The sequence below is a fragment of the Podarcis melisellensis genome, assembly GCF_964234715.1.
Source record: "Podarcis melisellensis genome assembly, chromosome: 9".
Lineage (NCBI taxonomy): Eukaryota > Metazoa > Chordata > Lepidosauria > Squamata > Lacertidae > Podarcis > Podarcis melisellensis.
In genome coordinates, this window is record NC_138541.1 from 4,937,928 (window position 1) to 4,958,655 (window position 20,728).

Below are 20,728 nucleotides of genomic sequence, written 5' to 3' on the forward strand. Positions count from 1 at the left end.
CTCATTGTTTTACAAGCAGCTTGCACCTGACTGCATCTGTGTTCCAGTGTCCCCTTTCAGCTGCTCTTCATTCTCTCTTTTGGCCCACTGTCATCCGTTAGGAGCATTTTGTGGCTGCTGCAAGCATTATAGATATTTGGAGGCCTGATGCCACCACAAGAGCTGTTCTTCATGACTAGGCCTTCTGGGAACCTTGGTTTCCTAGCCTCTTGTAGGTCCTTGGCTTGCCTCTTGATTTCAGGGATTGCTGACTGTTGCCTTGCCTCGCCTTATGCAATCAGCTGATTGGCTCTGGGAGCGTGCCTTCAAAGTCCCTATGGAACAAGCAGTTTAGATCAGGCTTCCTCAACCTCGGCCCTCCAGATGTTTTGGACTACAGCTGCCATCATCCCTAGCTAGCAGGACCAGTGATCAGGGATGATGGGAATTGTAGTCTTAAAACACCTGGAGGGCCGAGGTTGAGGAAGCCTGGTTTAGATTCTGCTGAGGGGTGGGGCGAGCCATTCCATTCACAGGAAGCACATTGAATCCAAATTGATGGTTTGTTTGGAGCAAGTGGTTTGGGAGAAGAGTCCCTCATAGGGAACACTCCTGGACAGCAGCTCCACGTGGGACTTCCCCATCAGTGGCTGTTAGCTGACAAGGAGCCCTGATTTTGCAAAGCAACCATTAGGAGCTCAGTTGACGCTCCCAATGGTTCCTTGGTTGCTGCATCCATTCATGTCCCACTCCTCATGTCACAAATTGGGACCTGTGTCAGATCTATATAGGCCAATGGGCTAGAGATTCCCCCTGCTGCTCTTCAGGACCTAGTGCAATTTCAAAAATTGATTCCCACCACCACCACCCTCATGTATTCCTTTGTTTTAGTGGTCAGGGTATGTTGGAAGCTACAGCCTGCTTTCAAAGCATAGGAGACTTAGGAGGAAGGCAGGGACTCCAGACATTTCCCTAGTTGGTTATTCTGTGATTTGGAATCGGAACTGTTGGTTCTTTCCTCCGTATGTTGACCTTACTGTGCATTCCTTACTCTTCCCTCTGCAGGCATTGACAGCCGATACAACGAGGGCTGCCGGGAACTGGCAAACTACCTTCTCTTTGGCTTGTACAACCAGAGCAACAATGAATTTGAAAGATCGGGGTTTCCTGAAGAGGTCCTTGACGGTAAGGGAAAGTGGTGCTGTGCGCTATTTTAAGATGAACACTCAAGGGGGCAAATAATGCTGGTCTTCTTTCACTTCTTTTGATATCACCTCCTTTGAGTCTCTCCTTGTGTACTGTATGCAAGGAAGAGGCTAGACAGTTGCTCCTGGTTCTTTCTTGAAACGTCTTTGTGGACATTGATTCAACCCACCCTCTTCCACTTGGCTCCCATGGGTATTCCATTTTATTCAGTTAATTGTTTTTATTTGTGGCATTTCTGTATTGCCCCTTAACCGAAGTTCTCTGGACAACATACATTAAAAATGGTTAGAATGTAATGGAGACAATTGAACACAGGCAGGCCTTAAAATATATTTTTTTTGTCAAGACACCAAAATCCATTCAAAAGCCCAAGGTAAAGGTAAAGGGACCCCTGACCATTAGGTCCAGTCGTGACTGACTCTGGGGTTGCGGTGCTCATCTCGCTTTATTGGCCGAGGGAGCCGGCGTACAGCTTCCGGCTCATGTGGCCAGCATGTCTAAGCCGCTTCCGGCGAACCAGAGCAGCTCATGGAAATGCCGTTTACCTTCCTTCCAGAGCCATACCTATTTATCTACTTGCACTTTGACGTGCTTTTGAACTGTTAGGTTGGCAGGAGCAGGGACCAAACAACGGGAGCTCACCCCGTCGCAGGGATTCGAACCGCCAACCTTCTGATCAGCAAGCTCTAGACTCTGTGGTTTAACCCACAGTGCCACCCGCATCCAGAATCCATTCAGAAGCCCAAAGACCACCCCAAAAAGCCTGGGAGCACTAACTTCAAGGTGGACTTGGGGCCACCAGTGCAAAAAATGAAATGTGGCTGTTCCGTCATGAACCTTTTGGGTGGCCTTGAGCAAAGAGCTCCCTTGGGTTGTTTCCTGTATAACTGCCTCCTCCGCCTCCTTTGTAGGTGATTGTGCCAGCCTGGATACTACGTGTGATTTTTACACATGCTAGCACATACCTTTTGAACATCATAAAGGGAAAATATTGAGTGCAAAGTGGCCCCCTAACTCCCTTGCCTGTTCCATATTTTGTTATTTAGAAGGGTGGGATCACAAGGACTTAAAACAAAAAACCCAAAGTCCCTGAGTTTGTTTTCCTTTCCCCTCCCCATCTCTTTTTCCTTTTGTGTCATGTATTTCCAGTTACCATATGGAGGGCAGACACTGTATTGTCTGTTAATGATCTTACATAAATTTCCCTGGGAGCCCCATTAGCTGAAGAGTGAGTAAAAATGTATTAAGTAAGGATTTGTCTGAGTGTTGCATCCGGACAACAAACAGGTTAGTGACTTGAAAATAACATGAGGTTGATTTCTTGCTCCTTTTAGATGTGATCCTACTGATAAAGCCAGACAGCGTCCATCTCTATTGCAACCCGGTCAACTACAACTACCTTTTGCCATATGTAGCATTCTGGAGAAACTTGCATTTCCACTGCCTGACTGAAAACGAGGTGAGTGGCCGAGTAGCAAACATAGAAAGAACAGCATTTGTCTGAGGCTGTCCTGAGCTGGAGCAATTCTGGCTTCCCACGGAGGCCTTTGGCGTTGTAGAAGGTCTCCTAATTCTGTGGAATTGATATGATCCAATGAGACGCTGTTGCAGTGGTCAGACTCCTGACTCCCTGCCTTTTCGTGGAATCGAAATTAAAAATGGCTGAGAAATCAAAACGGAAGATTTGCCTGACTTGCAGCTTGATATTGTGCAAGTTCACGTGGAGGTGCTACTGGGTTCAGAGGGGCTTACCCTCGAGTAAGTGTGCACAGGATAGCAGCCGTGATCTCTGCTTCATATCACCATTACGTCAAGATGGTGACTTTGAAAAAGGCATAGCGAACCCCTTTCTTGTTAGTTCTGGGTATAAGCTTTCGTATGCATGCACACTTCTTCAGATACGACAGAACTAACCTGGTGCTTTTGGACAATTTTTAAATTTTTATTTATTTATTTCATCTGCGTCAGACTAACACGGCTACCTTCCTGAACTCTTTCTTGTTGCTATTCCACAGTTCTTGCCATTTGGATCATTTTGTGAGAAAACAGAAAGGGAAGAAAGAGACCAAATAATTGAGTCTGAGCCTTGATCCTATCTGGTGCTTATGCTGCAATTCTCAAGTTGCTCAACAGCTGGGACACAGGACAAATGCATCACATACATGTCAGCAGAGAAATCCTTTCTTGTCTTGGTGGCTGCATCAAAACTCCATGGAGGGGGGCTTAAAACATCTCTTTCCTGTCAAAATAACCCCAGTGCAGCAGTTAAGAGAGCACTCCCAACCTGGGGCTTAAATGCTTGCCTTTTGGCCAACACACCAGCAAGCCTTAGAGCTGCCAGACACACCCAGCTTCTAGGCCTCTGTGTGATCTGAAGTCCAACCCGCTCATTTGTCATTTGGGATTTGTAAAAGAACCTTTCCAGAATAAAACTACCGCAGAATGCCTTGGGTAGACACACAGGGCTTCCCACTCTTCATGGCCCACAGGAGAGAATAAGGAAGCTTCTGCACACCTAGGAACTGGTGGGTTGTGGCACCAGTTGATCTCCTCCTTGGCAAGGACCTGGAGGCTTGCTGCAATTAGATTAAGTGAAGCACCTTTCACATAGCGCACAGTGCTTTTGCCTTTGAAGCCTGGTGGTTCTGGACCGAAAACCATTACTTGGAGCCAGGCTCATTATGTTCTAGCACCTGATGAAACCAAACAGCTCTCCAGGTCTGTTGGGATTTAAACGCCCACAGCCTTCAGGATGGGCCTCCCTCCTTTATCTGCATATATACTCTCTCGCTGTCTAGATTATCCAGCCCCTCCCTTAAAACCCAACAGTGCTGTTCGTTCTTTTGTCCTGTGATCTGGCTCTGCCGCTCAGAGAGTGAGAACAGAACATGATCTGCATAAGCGTGTTGTACGTTCTGCTCGTCTGAGCCAGGCGCACCCTGTGGTGTCTGTTCCCAGTACATTTCTCAGCACAATTCAAAGCGTTGGTGTTGAGCCCTAAATGGCCTCAGCCCTGTATACCTGAATACCTGTATACCCCCGTCGTCCAGCTTGGACATTGAGGTCCAACTCCGATGTTCCCTCGCTGTGAGAAGTAAGGTTACAGGGAACCAGGCAGAGGGCCTTCTCAGCAGTGGCACCCGACCTGTGGAACGCCCTCCCATCAGATACCAAGGAGATGAGTAACTATATAACTTTTAGAAGACATCTGAAGACATCCCTGCATAGGGAAGATTTTAATGTTGGATGATTTATTATGTTTTTTAAATATTTTGTTGGAAGCCACCCAGAGTGGCTGTTACAGTAACAAACAGTAAACAAAATCATTTAAAAAAAACACAAACCTGAAAAACAATTTAATCAACACAGTTTAAAACTCAGCTGCCATCTCAGCGTTTCTTCCTTCTACCAACCATACATTTTAATGTTCTGTAAAATAACTGGGTGGCATTCAGTGAAATTTTACTAACAGTGGACTCAGTGACTTGGTCATGTTCGTTAATTGCTGTGAGCATACTCTGAGTAAAACTCAGCTGAATGCCACCCATTATTTATTGTAACGTAATTGTTGTAGTAGTAATGTAACGCAAGGGTTTTCTGCAGAGGGCTGTATTCTGTTGGCTGCTTCTGTCTCCTGTTCCAGGAGAGAGATGCCTAGAGTCGATCTGTGAGCTCCTCTTTCCCACTCAAGTTTCATACGTTAATGATTTAGGTCACTTCCATACCATGTATTCAACACACTCTTATCACACTTGAACCATCATGGCTTCTCCCATGGAATTCTGGGAACCGTAGTTTTTTAAGGGTGCTACTTTGCTTCAGGCTTTCCAAATCTGGCAATGCCTTGAGAGTGAGCAGGACCCCTCTCTGGTTGCTGGGCTTTGTTTTGCAAGCACTTTAGAAATTACTAAATTACTGGTGCAATTACTGTGTTTTGCTTCTTGTAATTGGGTTTTCTCGTATGCCGCAAAATAGGCACCCATGTTGGGTTGAACCAGTTGGCTTTTTGCAATATGAATGTTTCTGCTGTACCTCTTCTCCCCCACTCAGCCCGGTGCTGCACCACATGGTTTTTTAAGTGGGCCGACTGGATAATGATGTACTAACCACAATGAAAACGAGTTCTTTCATGGAGCTTTGGCACCCGCAGAATAGAGACCCAGCATATGATAGGCATATGATTTAACCGAAGAGACTTCCAGTGTTCCCCTGGAAATGGCAAACAAGCTCTTTTTGCCTTTATCCTTTCTCTTTAAAACAACACCCTTAACAGCCTCAGTAAAACAATTCATTCTATATGGCAGTAGACAATGTTCACAAGGCAGTTTCTGAGCTTTCGAGTTGGGGTTGGAGGGAAGAAAACAGAAAAAACATGGTTGTGCTTGAGAGAAGGTTCTTGAGCCGTGCCTGCAGCTTGGTCTGTTTTCCAGTCTTGAGAAGGTGGTAACAGAAGAAGCTTCTTTCAGTTAAACTGCAACAGAATTAGTGCTCTGGACTGAGCTCATAACTGACGTGCATTTTGCGTATGGCTGCCATGGCTTTGAGTTGGTCTCTGCTGACTTCAGGGAGAGCCAGTGCAGCACAGTGGTTAGAGTGTAGGACCAGGACCTGGGAGACCAGGGTTCAAATCCTCCCTTGGCCTTGAAGCTCACTGGGTGACCTTGGGCCAGTCGCTGCCTCTCAGCCTAACCTACCTCGCAGGGTTGTTGTGGAGATTAAATGAGGAAAGGAAGAACAATATACGCCACCCGGAGCTCCTTGGAGAACAAGGTGGGATTTAAATGCAATGAATAATAATAATATTTGCCGTGAGCTTGCAGGCACCATGTTCACAATGGAACGTGGGTCAGCTTTTCCTTGCACAGTGATTGCTCTTGCTTCACTTTATACAGAGCCATCCCCTGCTGGCTTCTGTGCTTGTTGTCAGTGTGAACATGGTCTTTTCAGCCCAAGATGGCCATGCTTGAACTACAGTGTGGATCGACTAAAGATGGCGACTGCTGTGAGCTGAGAGCGTTACAGGCAGAATAAGAAAGGCATTGCAACATGGGCATTATTTTCCAGATCTTTGGGCAGTGGTTAGAGTATTGATTTGCCGGGTTTTCTTTCTCCCTGTCTGTTTCTTTTAGTACGAAGACGAAGAGGCTGCAGAGGAATTCAAAATTTCCAGCTTCGTAGACATGGTGCGTGACTGCAGTCGAATCGGCATTCCCTTCAGCTCACAAGGTAGGTTTGAAAAACCTACTCACACCTTGAATAGCAGTACACGACGTGCCAACTCCACAGTTCTATGCTCCTATAATACTTTTAAGTCAGGGAAAGGGGAAAATGAGTAACTGGGGTCCATTATTTATATTAAACATGGTATGTGTGGTTCAACAAACAAAGCTCTCTGTGTGTGCCACATGAGGAGTTCTTCCATGTAACTCCTCCTTTATGTGGGGAAAGAATAGGCACCCTTTTTAGAACAGGAAACAAACCTTCCTGTTAATTATGTGAAGCTGGGATATGAAGCCACAGCACAGTCTTGATTTTGTTTTGCTGGAAATAACCCTCAAACAGGCTGATGCAAGAAAGCTGCAACAAGCCTCTTGCTTGTAGTTCCATTAAAGAAAGAACTATGAACAGAGAGGAGTATATTTATAGTTGCATCAACTGTGGGTTTCCCCAGCAACGGGCTTCCCCTGGTGACCATCCTAGCTATGGGGCTGAGCCACTGAGCCGGCTCCAATTCCTCGCTCCTGTTTTTCAAAACTTGGCATTCCACTGGTCTCAACGAAAGGCTTTTTGGCACCCTTGGGGGAAAACAGCTGCTTTTTGTAATGGTGCAGGGAGCATTTGAGCAAATGCCTGGAATACAGTGGTTGTGCTGGATGTTGTTCATTTTTCTTTTCAGTAGGGATTTGTACAGTCATTTTCTCTCTCGATGACTCGTATGCCGCACCAGTTGTCTCCTCTTTGTCCTGCATTGGATTTTGAGAAATACCTGTGAAGTTCATGGGAAGTGTGCAGTTTAAGAAAAAAAGTACAGTGGTACCTCTGGTTAAGTACTTAATTCATTCTGGAGGTCCGTTCTAACCTGAAACTGTTCTTAACCTGAAGCACCACTTTAGCTAATGGGGCCTCCTGCTGCCGCCGTGCCGCCGGAGCACAATTTCTGTTCTCATCCTGAAGCAAAGTTCTTAACCCGAGGAACTATTTCTGGGTTAGTGGGGTCTGTAACCTGAAGCATATGTAACCCGAGGTACCACTGTATTAGGAATCCTCAACTTCAGAATTAAGCATCTTCTAGTTGAGTTGGCCTTAGACTGCAGACTTAAATTACTGAAGTTACATTGGCACTCAGTGGTCTTTCAGACGGTGATGAAACCCAGGAGGCAAATGATGCTTTTCCAGGTTAAATAGAAGGGGAATGGAAACTTGGCTGCCGGACTCCTGGCTGGAACTGAGCTGGTCTCAACGGGCAAAGGCATCTCAGTCCAGAACATGCACAAACTTAGCAATGCCTCCTTGCTGAGGACCTGGCAACGCGATGCAGCTGCGTTCTGTGCAGATGTGTCACAATGTAGGAGAGGGTCTGTGTTTTAAATGGGGAGACTTCCAAGTAATTTTTAATATGGCAGCCATAAGGAAGAACTATGGAGTCATGCCTCAACAGCAAAGAAACTAGAAAGGTAGTCCACAATAAACAATTGCTGCAGTATTCTAGATTTAAAAGCGTTCTTTATTGGAAATGAAATATGCACGTAAGCAAAAATGAATAAATAAGTCCAAATCTTGTTTTTTGCCACATTTTTCTAATCTCGTAGGAAGCTGCTTTCTACTGAGTCACAGTATAGTGGTCAATATAGCAAGGTATTGTCTACACCAGGGGTGGGGTGCTTGGCCAACCTTTTGGGAGCCATATTTAAGTGATGAGCAGGCCAGAGCGCTGCAGCAATGGACGTGACTCTTCCTCTTCTACAATTGGCACCATTTTGACCGCACACATCAGCGGGTTCCATACACAAACGTCACCCTCTCTTTATCCTCCACCCAAGCAAGTTACCGTATTTTTTGCCCTATAGGACGCACTTTTCCCCCTCCAAAAATGAAGGGGAAATGTGTGTGCATCCTATGGGGTGAATGCAGGCTTTCGCTGTAGCCTGGAGAGCGAGAGGGGTCTGTGTGCACCGACCCCTCTCGCTCTCCAGGCTTCAGAAAGCTATCCGCAAGACTTGCAAGCCCGGCAGGAGGTCCCGCGGGCTCGCAAGGCTTGCGGGCAGCAGCCTGCAGCCCACAAGCTTGGGCGACAGTGGGGAGGCAGAGCGCCGCCACCCCGCTATTCCTGGACCTGGTCTGGAGGCTGGCGGGGGGGGGGGGAGCAAGCTTGCTTCTCCCCATCACCAGCCCCACAAGCTCGGGGGACAGCAGGGCAAGCCACTGCCCCACGGAGGCTAGAGAGGCTGTCCCTGAAGGCTGAAGAGGGAGACGGAGCGCTCTGTCTCCCTCTTCTAGCTTGGGGATGGCTGCGCAAACCGGGGGGGGGGGGGAAATAAAATTTCTTCCCTTGATTTCCCCCCAAAAAAACTAGGTGCGTCCTATGGGCCGGTGCGTCCTATAGGGCGAAAAATACGGTAGATGCATGACCACAGTTGAAGGCTACATTCCAGACGGGCATTTGAGGAGGGTGTGGGAGAGAAGAATGTTGACCAAGGGCTGGGCAGAAAGGCCTTGGGGTGTGTGATTGCTTTTGTCCCCCTAGGCCAGAGGTTCCCAGCCAGAGGTTCCCAGCCTTTGGTTTTCACTGACCAGCAGCAGCTCTTCATAGTCTTGGCTGAGGGTCCTTTGCAAACTTTCATAGAGATACCAGGGATTGGGTATCTTCTGCATGCAGAGCAGCTGCTCTGCCAGAGATCTAGGGCGCTTCTCCAAGGGAGAACATTGCCTAGTGCATTATCGCATTTACTTCCACACCCTCTTTTTGGCCAAGAGGAATCCTGTGTGTCAGCTTCATGCTCCCACACACACTCACATCCTAATCCCATGATCTTCTGAATATAGTGATTCAGCAAAATGGAAAACGTAAGGGTTTTCCCCATGTACAAATGCTTCACCCTGTTGAAAGGTTGCATTTATTTATTTTCATCTTTAAAGTGCTTAGCACGGTTGCATGGGGACCCTGCGGTGCAATGGGTCAGTGTGTCTGACTGTTAACAGGGACAGCTCTGTGATTCTAGGAGTACATCTTCATTCTGTCATCTCCGTAAGACAGAGTTGTTCCGCCTGGCCTTTGGCTTGGAGCGAATTTGATTCCCTCCCTCTCTTTCTTTTTTCTTTTCCTTCTCCTCCTGCGATGAGGCTACATTTTAATATTTTAATGTTTCAATATTTTAATGTTGTATTTTAATTTTGTTTTTAAGTTGTAATCATTCAACTTGTTTTTATTATTGCTTGTAAGCCGCTCTGAGCCCGGCCTTGGCTGGGGAGGGCGGGGTATTAATAATAATAATAATAATAATAATAATAATAATAATAATAATAAATTTACATTAGAGCCTATGGCAGCCTAAAATCTTTATATAATAACCAGCAGAACTGCACCAGCAAGGGAACCCTTTTGACATAAGCAAAACCATTTCATTAATATACATGGACAGTTCTGCAGTTGCATAACAAAAGCTGAGGAATTGCACACCCACCCAAATAAAATTGCTTTGTTTCTTCAGGACATCTGCAGATATTTGACATGTTCATTGTTGAAAAGTGGCCGATCGTGCAGGCCTTTGCCCTGGAAGGAATCGGCGGGGATGGCTTCTTCACAATGAAATATGAGGTAAGAGGCTGGAGGGAGGTTTCCTAGCTGAACAACAAGCCCATCACGAGTCCCCCTAAGCCAGGACTTTTCTCCCTGCTGTGGTTCATTGGAGGCGTTGGAAAGATTGTGACTGGGGAAGAGTTATTTCATCATCATTGTAATCCAGAGCACGCCAGACCTCTTCATTTTATTATGGAGTCCCTAGTTTCTGGCTCCACACTTCCACAGCATCTTCCTGTTCCTGTTTTAATGTATATATTATTTTGCTTTGTGTAAGCCAAAAGCACGGGATAGGAATCTTGTGTTGCTATGTCTTGAGTATGCCACCGTTCTCAGGAGTGTCCGCTGAACAATTTTTGCAACATCTGTCTTGGAAACCCCTGTCTTATGCTCTCCTTTTCCCAAGCCGAGCAACTGAGAAAAACCCTAGTAAAAGAAATTAGCTTTTATTGTTACTCTTCCAGATTGCACAGTTAAACTTTCATCTCTGTTGCGAGCTGCCGGGGCTGTTGTCTGCCGTGGCCTCAAAGGGAACCTATCCGTGTAATAGTTATTTTACAGAAACTGCCGGGTGCTGAGTGGCACAACGGCGCTTCACGTTCATGGCACTATTCACCAGCCATAATGGCATATTGTGAACGTTCCCAGCTGAATGGAGTCTCTGTGAACGGGGATTGTGTCATACGAGGCAACTTCTTTCCAAACGGAAAGGAAACCAAGCGCCTTCTCTTTAAGCACTTTTGGTGACTGCTGTGTGTTCCTACTGCCCCTTTCAATCATCCTAGCCTTGTTGCCTGCTTGGCCTTGGGAAGAACTGTAACGCTTGAGCTGCCTTCCCCAACCTGGCGCCCTCCAGATGTTTGGAACTATAATTCCCCGTTCCCAACCCAGCTGCTGAGGAAGACAGTGTTTGAGAATAGAAGGCCTCAGGCCTGTATACCTGAAGGAGCGTCTCCACCCCCATCGTTCAGCCCGGACACTGAGGTCCAGCTCCAAGGGCCTTCTGGCAGTTCCCTCATTGCAAGAAGTGAGGTTACAGGGAACTAGACAGAGGGCCTTCTCGGTGGTGGCGCCTGCCCTGTGGAACACCCTCCCTTCAGATGTGAAGGGAATAAGCAGCTATCCTATCTTTAAAAGACATCTGAAGGCAGCCATGTTTGGGGAAGTTTTTAATATTTAATGCTGTACTGTTTTTAACATTTGATTGGGAGCCGCCCAGAGTGGCTGGGGAAACTTATTTATACCCCAGAGTGGCGGGGTATAAATAATAAATTATTATTATTAAAAGCACAGAATGTGCAAGCCCCTTTCAGAACTCTCTCTCTTTGCAGCTGATGGATGTCAGCGTGGACCTGTGGAAAACGTACAGCAAGATCGATCCTGTTTCTCTGGAGAGTTTACTTTACGAGGTAATGTGTCAGACTTTTCTTCCCCTCCACCGCCACCCCCAAGGCAAATCTGACAGAGAATAATAAGCCCATGGTTTAGTTATTTAGATGTATGGTTGCATGGATGCTGGTATTCTGATGGTTCATCATGCTGTGGTTTCTTCAGTTTCCCTTTTAACATGTTTAGAACTAAAATGACTTTCTACAGGAAATGGCTTTTGTGTGAACCTTCAGAGAAGCCTAGGGTGCCCTGGGACATGCCGTGTGAACTGACCCCACCCTACAGAGTTCCATAAAGTGCTAGCCAGGCCCATTGGGTATCAGTGTGAACTCAAGAGTACACACCGCATCATACCTGACGCTCACCTGTTACACACATGGCTGGGGAAGATCGGTGGTAGTAGGCAAGCTCTCTCTTGAGAAACTGTGTCCCCCTTGCGGATGATCTTGGTAAGATGCCAAACTTCCGTGGTTCTGAGAAATGCTCAGTCATTTCTGCATCCCATAAAATGATGTTGGGTCGGTTCAGATGTCATGAAAAACCATAGTTCTTTCTCTCTCTCTCTCCCCCCCGCCCCCATGATTGCAGTGAGTTTAGAGCTTTGTGCTTCTCCCGTTCTGTTTCTTCACATCTGTTTTTATTAGCCTCAGTTTAGGGTTATTTCTGAACCAGTGTTCAAAACTCCCATTGTTCTAGCTCAGGGGTCAGCAACCTTTTTCAGCTGTGGGCCGGTCCATCGTCCCTCAGACCTTGTGGGGAGCCGGACAATATTTTGGAAAGAAAGAAAAAAAAGAGAATGAATTCCTATGCCCCACAAATAACCCAGAGATGCATTTTAAATAAAAGGACACATTCTACTCATGTAAAAACACACTGATTCCTGGACTGTCCGCGAGCCGGATTTAGAAGGCGATTGGGCCGCATCTGGCCCCCGGGCCTTAGTTTGCCTACCCGTGTTCTAGGCGCATTTTGCAACATGGAATTTCATTAGCGCGAGCAGTTTCTTAGCTCTGGGCGCAGGACCGCATCCAAGATTTCAAATTAAAACTGCAGAGTGGAAGGAAACGAGCACCTTTTTCTGCCTCCCTACTTCCAGCTGCTCTCTGAAGACTGGAGAAAGAGACCCTCTTAAGAATATTAGAGGGGTGGGCAGGGGAAGGACTAGACCATGTGAAATACGAACATAATATTTTAGCTGCGGTTCATTCATTTTCAGCTCTGTATTCTCGTTATTCAAAAAGCGCGCCTGTGTGTTTCGTTGTTGCGCCCATAACCTCGGTTTACTGTGCCATTCAGCTCCTCGCTTTCATATCTCAGTTTCTTACACTGTTCGGAACCCCACACTGTGGTTTGTTGAAAGAAGCCATCTTAGTAATACATGGTTTTAAACTGGCTTGTTTCAAACGAGTTTGTCATGTTCAGATACAGAGTGGGAAAGCTGCTCATCTCCTCATGACCACACTGGGGAAGAGTGGGGAGAGGAGGAGCAGTTGAGCCTAAGGCCTCCCGTTATCTCATTCCCGTTAGGATCAATCGCGTTTTATTGCGATATCTGAATCTGCTCATTGTGTATGTACCCTGTGGCTTTGGCCTCATTACTCCCAGACAGCACGGGCAAAGGCCACTAGGAATGCCTTGTGTGCAGAACTTTTTGGAATGAATGAGATCCTGTGCAAAACCACAGAGGGAGACGTCACCAGTGATCTGTTTTCTTGCTTTCAAATCTTGCTGATTGTGTGACTAAGCCTTTCTACCTCTCTCCCACTTGCCACAATGACCTTTGCATAAGCTCAGAGCATTCAGGGTGCGTATTGGAGCTGCATTGCTGTTTTTTCTCCTTCAGTTCCACACATGCCATGATCCTTGCGCTTTTCTTAAAACGACTTCTGCGAACCCAGGGGCCTGCCTGAACTCTTTCGCCTTCTCATTCCGGTGTCTTAACAGTCTGGGCAGTTTTGCATGTGAAAGAGTGGCTGTTCTTAAAGAGGGTTAAAAATCTTCTTCTTCTTTGGCGATCACTCGTAGCCAAGTAAGATTGTCTTCCATAAACACGGTTTTAACAATGAGTCCTTAAGTGACTGGGGAGGCCAATTCTGGATCCACACGTCCTTCCACAGTGGGGACATTGGTTCCCGGGTGGGAGTTGATCATGGTGTGGATTTCCCAAGCGTGCCTTCCTCTTAGCACGTTTCTCCTTTGCGTCCTGAGTTCGAGTGTCTTCAAAACCCATGACACCTTTGGTAAAGGCTGTTCTCCAACTGGAGCACTCACAGCCCAGTGTTTCCCAGTTGTCGGTGTTTATACTACATTTTTTTAGATTTGCCTTGAGACAGTCTTTAAACCTCTTTTGTTGACCACCAGCATTACGTTTTCCATTTTTAAGTTCGGAATAGAGTAGTTGCTTTGGAAGATGATCATCAGGCATCTGCACAACATGACCAAGTCCAACATGCAGTGTTGAAGAATCATTGCTTCAACACTGGGTTAAAAATAGACCTTGGCTGACACACAGTGGCCGTTGGTTGAGTTGCCTCCTCCTTTTTTAAAGAACAAAAGCACTCTTTGCACAGAGCTGTGTGGGCATCTTTATAGGCGCACATATACCATTGCCATTCAAAATGCCACTGTGCAGAAGTCACAGGTGTGTTAGTCATAAGATACAGAGTTCTCACGTGAAGCCCATAACGATTTTGCACAAACTCAAATGTACTTGAATTCTTTCAAAAACAAAAGCTACAGTTATTGGCCTTTCCAACCCCGTAGACTGCCCTGCCTTTTCATTTTTGCGAAACCTTCACGTTCTTGTTGAACAGTGCTCTTCCTCTGAGCTTCCATCTGTTCATATATTTTATTTTATTTTAAATAGGAAGGCGAGAGCCCCTTTCAGGAGGTCCTTTAGACCTAATCTGACTTGCTATCTTTCTTGTTTTGTTTTGTTTGTTTTCCTATGTGGTGGTTTAGGGGAGTCATAGAGTTGTAAGGGACCCTGAGGGTCATCTAGTCCAGCCCCCTGCAATGCAGGAATCTCAGCTAGATCATACATGACATAACAGAATCCTAGAACTGTATAGTTCAAAGGTGAGGAATGTTGGTTTTCTCTTAAAGGGAAAATACTAGGTATAATATAAGGATGCCTAAGATCCAGGTTTGGGGCAAGTACTCTTTGCTAAGAGAACCCTAGTCAAGATTTAAAATTACAAAACATGCAGTGAGGAAATATAGGCTGTTAGACCTTTAAAATATCCCCATTTCAGTTCCTTCCAAAGTTCCCCTCTTCCCTTACTGTAGAAAGTAGCTATATGTTTGGTAAGTTATAAAAGGTTTACCTACAAATTCTTGAAAGGTCATAGTCATGTGCTTTCCCATACAGCAGTTAGAAGACATAGACAGTAAAACTTATGTTCCAAATTGGTGAATGTTTCTAAATTATTTGTCTAGAAACACTACCCCCTGTTTACTCTGTTTAATTGGATTTTTGTATGACACAGACTCGGTCACAGATGCAGAGTAAGCTCCTTTAACAAACTGCTGGCTGATGTGTTTCTCTCCTCAGGATTTGATGACTTTCGAACATCAGTGGACCAATTTCTTTGCCAATTTTGACACCGAAATCCCTTCCATCCTGGAGCTGTCAGAGTCACAGGCAGGAGAGGTTTGTATCTCGTTACGTGAAAGGCGAAACTCTCTTTTTCAGAAACCCATTATTGGGGAGGAGGAGGGGGGGCCTTTTTGCCATTGTCACCCCTCAACAATTGAGACAAAGAAATCATTGCTGATCTAGAGCAAGTCACCCAGAGATCTACCAGTGGACTGTAAGTCTAACCTTCTGCCCACCCCCGAATTATAGTGCACATATAGTATTTAACTAGTCTTGGTAGGGAAGGGATTTAGCTATCATGCATCACTGGGAAGGGAATCATTTAAGGGAGTTACTATGTTGGCCTGCCTCTAAATCTTACAAGTTCCATTGATTGCAGCTAAAGTTTTTGATTTCTAATTTGAAAAAAAAAATACACTAAAATGCAAACTATGTGGGGAAAATTTTTTTTGGGGGGGTTAAAAAATCATATTTGCTAAAATAACATGGGGCAAGAACAATATGACCTCTTATGCAGGGTCAGCAAACTTTTTCAGCAGGGGGCCAGTCCACTGTCTCTCAGACCTTGTGGGGGGCCAGACTATATTTTTTGGGGGGGAAAACAACGAATTCCTATGTCCCACATAACCCAGAGATGCGTTTTAGGTAAAAACACACATTCTACTCATGTAAAAACACCAGGCAGGCCCCACAAATAACCCAGAGATGCATTTTAAATAAAAGGACACATTCTACTCATGTAAAAACACGCTGATTCCAGGACCATCCGCAGGCTGGATTTAGAAGGCGAATGGGCCGCATCCGGCCCCCGGGCCTTAGGTTGCCTACCCACACTCTCATGCATCCAAGGCATCACTGCTGCCTTGTGAACACGTTGATTCTTGTCTTTTATGGGGGGGGGGGGAATTAACCAGCTGGTGTACATAAGGTCATGGCTAAAGTAGCACAGCAGTTGATGGAGAGGCTAGAAAATGATTCTCACAATGAGCAGACTTTCATCCAGGTTCCAAAAGAAAGTACATTTTTAGGTATAAGTAAAGGTAAAAGGGACACGGGTGGCGCTGTGGGTAAAACCTCAGTGCCTAGGACTTGCCGATCGTATGGTCGGCGGTTCGAATCCCCGCGGCGGGGTGCGCTCCCGTCGTTCGGTCCCAGCGCCTGCCAACCTAGCAGTTCGAAAGCACCTCCGGGTGCAAGTAGATAAATAGGGACCGCTTACCAGCGGGAAGGTAAACGGCGTTCCATGTGCTGCGCTGGCTCACCAGATGCAGCTTGTCACGCTGGCCACGTGACCCGGAAGTGTCTGCAGTCAACGCTGGCTCCCGGCCTATAGAGTGAGATGAGCGCACAACCCTAGAGTCTGGCAAGACTAGCCCATACGGGCAGGGGTACCTTTACCTTTACCTTTAAAGGTAAAGGGACCCCTGACCATTAGGTCCAGTCGTGACCGACTCTGGGGTTGTGGCGCTCATCTCACTTTATTGGCCGAGGGAGCCGGCATACAGCTTCTGGGTCTTGTGGCCAGCATGACTAAGCCGCTTCTGGAGAACCAGAGCAGCGCACGGAAATGCCGTTTACCTTCCCGCCGGAGCGGTACCTATTTATCTACTTGCACTTGGACGTGCTTTCAAACTGCTAGGTTGGCAGGAGCAGGGACCGAGCAACAGGAGTAAAACCCTTGTACATTAATCAGTTGACTGACAAGTTATGAACAAGGCAACAAATTACCTAAATGTGACTCCAGCAATTGCCATAATGTTTCTGCCACTAATTATGTGCATGAGATTGTCATTATATTTTGGGTGGTGTAAATGCCACGAGCGTTCATTGAATAAGAAAGGGGAGAAATAAATTTCAAGAAATTGTATGCCCTATGCACAGTCTGAAATAGTTTGTAATGCACCACTACACATTGGATGTGTCAATTATTTCTAATAGTCAATATATTTTCTTCCATAGCCATTCCGAAGTTACTTCAGCCATGGGATGATTTCCAGCCATATCACGGACAACAGGTACTCTAACTGACAGGCTCTTGAGCAAATGCAGTACAGCATAATGCATTTCATAAAAGCACAGCATGTAAAAGAGTGTTTGCATCTCTAAAACGAAAAGCACTCTGCTATAACTGTGATTATGTTTTTTTCCCATTAAGCTGTTGACAGTCATCTTAGTTTCGACAATAGCCAAAGCCAGAGTAACCACTAGCTTGTTGGGGAGTCTTTATTTATGTGGCTTATCTTTCTAGCTGGCAAACATTCCAGAGTATAACGCTGATACAACCAACATACCTAGTCAATTGCTTCTGCAAATAAACCTCTACTATAGGAACTTAGGTATGCATACCTGACTTCCAGCAGCTCTCTAAGTTCTTAAGGAACACAAGAAGCTGCCTTTTCCCCAGTCATAAGAATCATAGAATTGTAGAGTTGGGACCCCAGGGGTCATCTAGTCCAACCCCCTGCAGTGCAGGAAAAGTCAAATCATTGATCCATCCAGCTCAGGATCACCTGCTCTAACTGTTAGTCATTCCCCAGAATTTCAGACAAGGGGTCTCTCCCAACCCTGCCTGGAGAAACCCAGTGCAAGGCAGATATCCTATGGCCTTTCCCCAAATAGCAGGTGATATGAAAAAGCTGAGGTTTTCCATATTGTTTGCTACCTGAATCTTTTAACTAGAGATTCCCGTGTTTGAATCTGGCATTTTCTTTCATGCAAAGGAAATGCTCTACCACAAGCTACACTCTCTCCCTTGTTTGAGCTGTGTGTACTTTGCACTTAATAAGAACAAAAATGGTAAACTCTGCACCGGGAAAAGCTGATTCCTGAAATGGGTATAAATGGTTCAAGTGAAGCATTTCATCATTTTCCAAGTGTGAGTTGGTGGTGATGTCTGTTTTTGTGTGTGTGTGATTAGTCCCAGCAGGCAGCCATTTGTCCTGTTTGGCACCCATTCCTCAAAAGAGAACCTGAACTCTGGCAACTTCAATTTCCCGTCTGAGGGGCACTTGCTTCGCAACACGGGCCTTGGCGGAAGCACTGCCAAGCACATGGTAAGCATCACCTGGTGAGGTTTTGATAGGCACCTGTTAAAATAGCCCTGCAATAATGCTACCTGTCAACAGTTCTCTTAACACAAGAGCTACGGGGTCTTCCAGACTGGTGGGTTCTTTCTTTACATGCAGATATATTCTGCAGTGTACCATTGACACAAGGGATGCAGGTGGCGCTGTGGGTTAAACCACAGAGCCTAGAGCTTGCCGATCAGAAGGTCGGCTGTTCGAATCCCCGCGACGGGGTGAGCTCCCGTTGCTCGGTCCCTGCTTCTGCCAAACATGCAGTTCGAAAGCACGTCAAAGTGCAAGTAGATAAATAGGTACCACTCCGGCGGGAAGGTAAATGGTGTTTCCGTGTACTGCTTTGGTTTCGCCAGAAGCGGCTTAGTCATGCTGGCCACATGACCCGGAAGCTGTACTCCGGCTCCCTCGGCCAATAAAGCAAGACGAGCACCGCAAGCCAAGAGTTGTCCGCTACTGGACCTAATGGTCAGGGGTCCCTTTACCTTTACCCTACCTTTGGTACAACAGTGAATCAGCAGAGGGTTTGTACAGGGCTGTCCACACATCCTTCCGCATCATTCATTGTTCTCTGATGCTTCCCCAGTTTTACTGCATCGTTGCCAATGGGAGGGCAGCTCTGGCACTGGAGCATGACAAAAGTGGAACATTTGTGGTATGATAAGTTAACAGAATAGCAGCAGGAAGTTTTGGGGTGTGTGGTGATGAACCAATACGACCACCTTGAGACCTTTGCAGGCATAAACAGTATCGCAAAAGGGGTTGGTGTGTCCTTGAGATGCTTTTGAAGTGGCAACAGGCCCTAAATGGCAAACATGGGCCTTTCATAACACTGGTCCTGAAAGACCTACATTGGCTCCCAGTACGTTTCCGAGCACAATTCAAAGTGTTGGTGCTGACCTTGAAAGCCCTAAATGGCTGAAGGTCCAGTATATCTGAAGGAGTATCTCCACCCCCATCGTTCAGCCCGGACACTGAGGTCCAGCACTGAGGGCCTTGTGGCGGTTCCCTCACTGCAAGAAGCCAAGTTACAGGGAACCAGGCAAAGGGCCTTCTCGGTAGTGGAACGCCCTCCCATCAGATGTCAAAAAGATAAACAACTACCTGACATTCAGAAGACATCTGAAGGCAGCCCTGTTCAGGGAAGTTTTTAATGTGTGACATTTTGATGTATTTTTAATCTTTGTTGGAAGCTGCCCAGAGTGGCTGGGGAAACCCAGCCAGATGGGCGGGGTACAAATAATAAATTATTATTATTATTATTATTATTATTATTATTATTATTATTATTATTTATTATTATTATTGCATTGGAGCTTGGATCCTCACCCTTTAGGGAGCAGTTACTTACAGTTCAATCACTGTTCATAGCAGTTCTTGGGGCACAGAGCATATAACCCCCTTTCCTTTCCTGATGCCCTGCAGAAGTTGTTGGACTCCAACTTTCATTGTTCATGCTGTCTGGGGCTGGTGGGAGTTATGCTTCAGATGCTGAACTTCGTCAGGTTAGGGAAGGCTAGAGTATGCAGTACCCTTATTCCTTGTCACCCACCTGTGCGTTTTGTGTTTGCTGGCGACCAGGTTGTGCAGTGTGTCTCTCCAAAGGGACCTCTGGCTTGCTCCAGGACCTACTTCTTTGGAGCCACTCACACGCCTTACCTTGGTAAGTTCAGTTTCGGCTGCTCTTTCCGTTCGTGCCACAGCCTGCCTGTCCTTGTCTGTACACGCACACCCTGCTAGCCTTTGTAATTCCTGGGACTTGGGGTGGGTTAAAGTCCATACAAACACACACACATTTCCAAATTAAAATCAGAAGAAATGGGTTGAAACATGAATGGAAGAGAACAGATAAAATTTAAGGACCTAGCTATTCTAAGAGGATAAGTCATCCTTCCTCTATTTGGTGCGCTCCGGATGCGTTAATTATTCTGTATGATTTATGGTGTGTTTGTGATGTCCTGTTGCGTTATCGTTATTTATTGCTTGCAATTCATGTGAATGAAAAGCAGCACATAAATCTAAGAAATCAAAAATGACACTTCCCTTTGGCTCGTAACAGGCAATGACAATGAGATGGAAAAGAAAGCTGAACAAGTGTAAGTTGGTTTTTAGTTTTTTCCATTTATGCTGCTCTCTCGCCTGTTTCAAACGTTATTGGCTCATCAGTTTAATACAGTTAGAATGTGCACCAATTTCTGTTGCTTGTGGTGCATCAACGAAGCCTTTTTTGGCTTTTTTCACTTTCCTAGCCAGTGGGTTTGTTCTACAACTAACATTCTGACGCTTCTAGCATTCAGTGTGACTCCGTTCAGCTACTTCGTGATTCTAAACTCTTATCACTGCTGTAAGCTGTTATTTTAATCCTTTGTGAAACTTACGTATGTGGCCCTGTTGTATTTAAAGTACTCAGCTTTGCGTTAGGTTAGGAGTCTGTGTCTCAGCTGAAATATCCACTGAGTGTCGTAATTTGCACTGCATTTCCTTTTCCCTTTTTATTTTCTAGCAAGCTCCTCTCTCAAATCTATGCTGCCGCCGTAGAGACTGTCCTGGCTGGTATAGACTCCTATTCAAAAACATCCAATACCAGCAAGGTACTGATGCTTCTTCCTATACCGGAAACCGACCCTTCCCCCTCTCCTCTAACTTCCTCCAGAGGTTTTTAAAGAGGTTGTTGGGCATGCT

At 45.9% G+C, this 20,728-nt stretch overlaps 1 protein-coding gene across 1 annotated transcript in view; it reads left to right on the forward strand.

The window, feature by feature from the left end:
• Positions 1–20,728, forward strand: part of DNAAF9 (dynein axonemal assembly factor 9) — a 76,671-nt gene that overhangs the window by 18,154 nt on the left and 37,789 nt on the right. Inside the window, exons 3-13 of the mRNA XM_081924830.1 lie at positions 1,045–1,164; positions 2,520–2,644; positions 6,315–6,411; positions 9,894–10,000; positions 11,314–11,391; positions 14,925–15,023; positions 16,929–16,984; positions 17,887–18,022; positions 19,628–19,709; positions 20,106–20,142; positions 20,550–20,637. Coding sequence (XP_081780956.1) covers positions 1,045–1,164; positions 2,520–2,644; positions 6,315–6,411; positions 9,894–10,000; positions 11,314–11,391; positions 14,925–15,023; positions 16,929–16,984; positions 17,887–18,022; positions 19,628–19,709; positions 20,106–20,142; positions 20,550–20,637 — 1,025 coding nt within the window. The remainder of the gene's footprint in view (positions 1–1,044; positions 1,165–2,519; positions 2,645–6,314; positions 6,412–9,893; positions 10,001–11,313; positions 11,392–14,924; positions 15,024–16,928; positions 16,985–17,886; positions 18,023–19,627; positions 19,710–20,105; positions 20,143–20,549; positions 20,638–20,728) is intronic.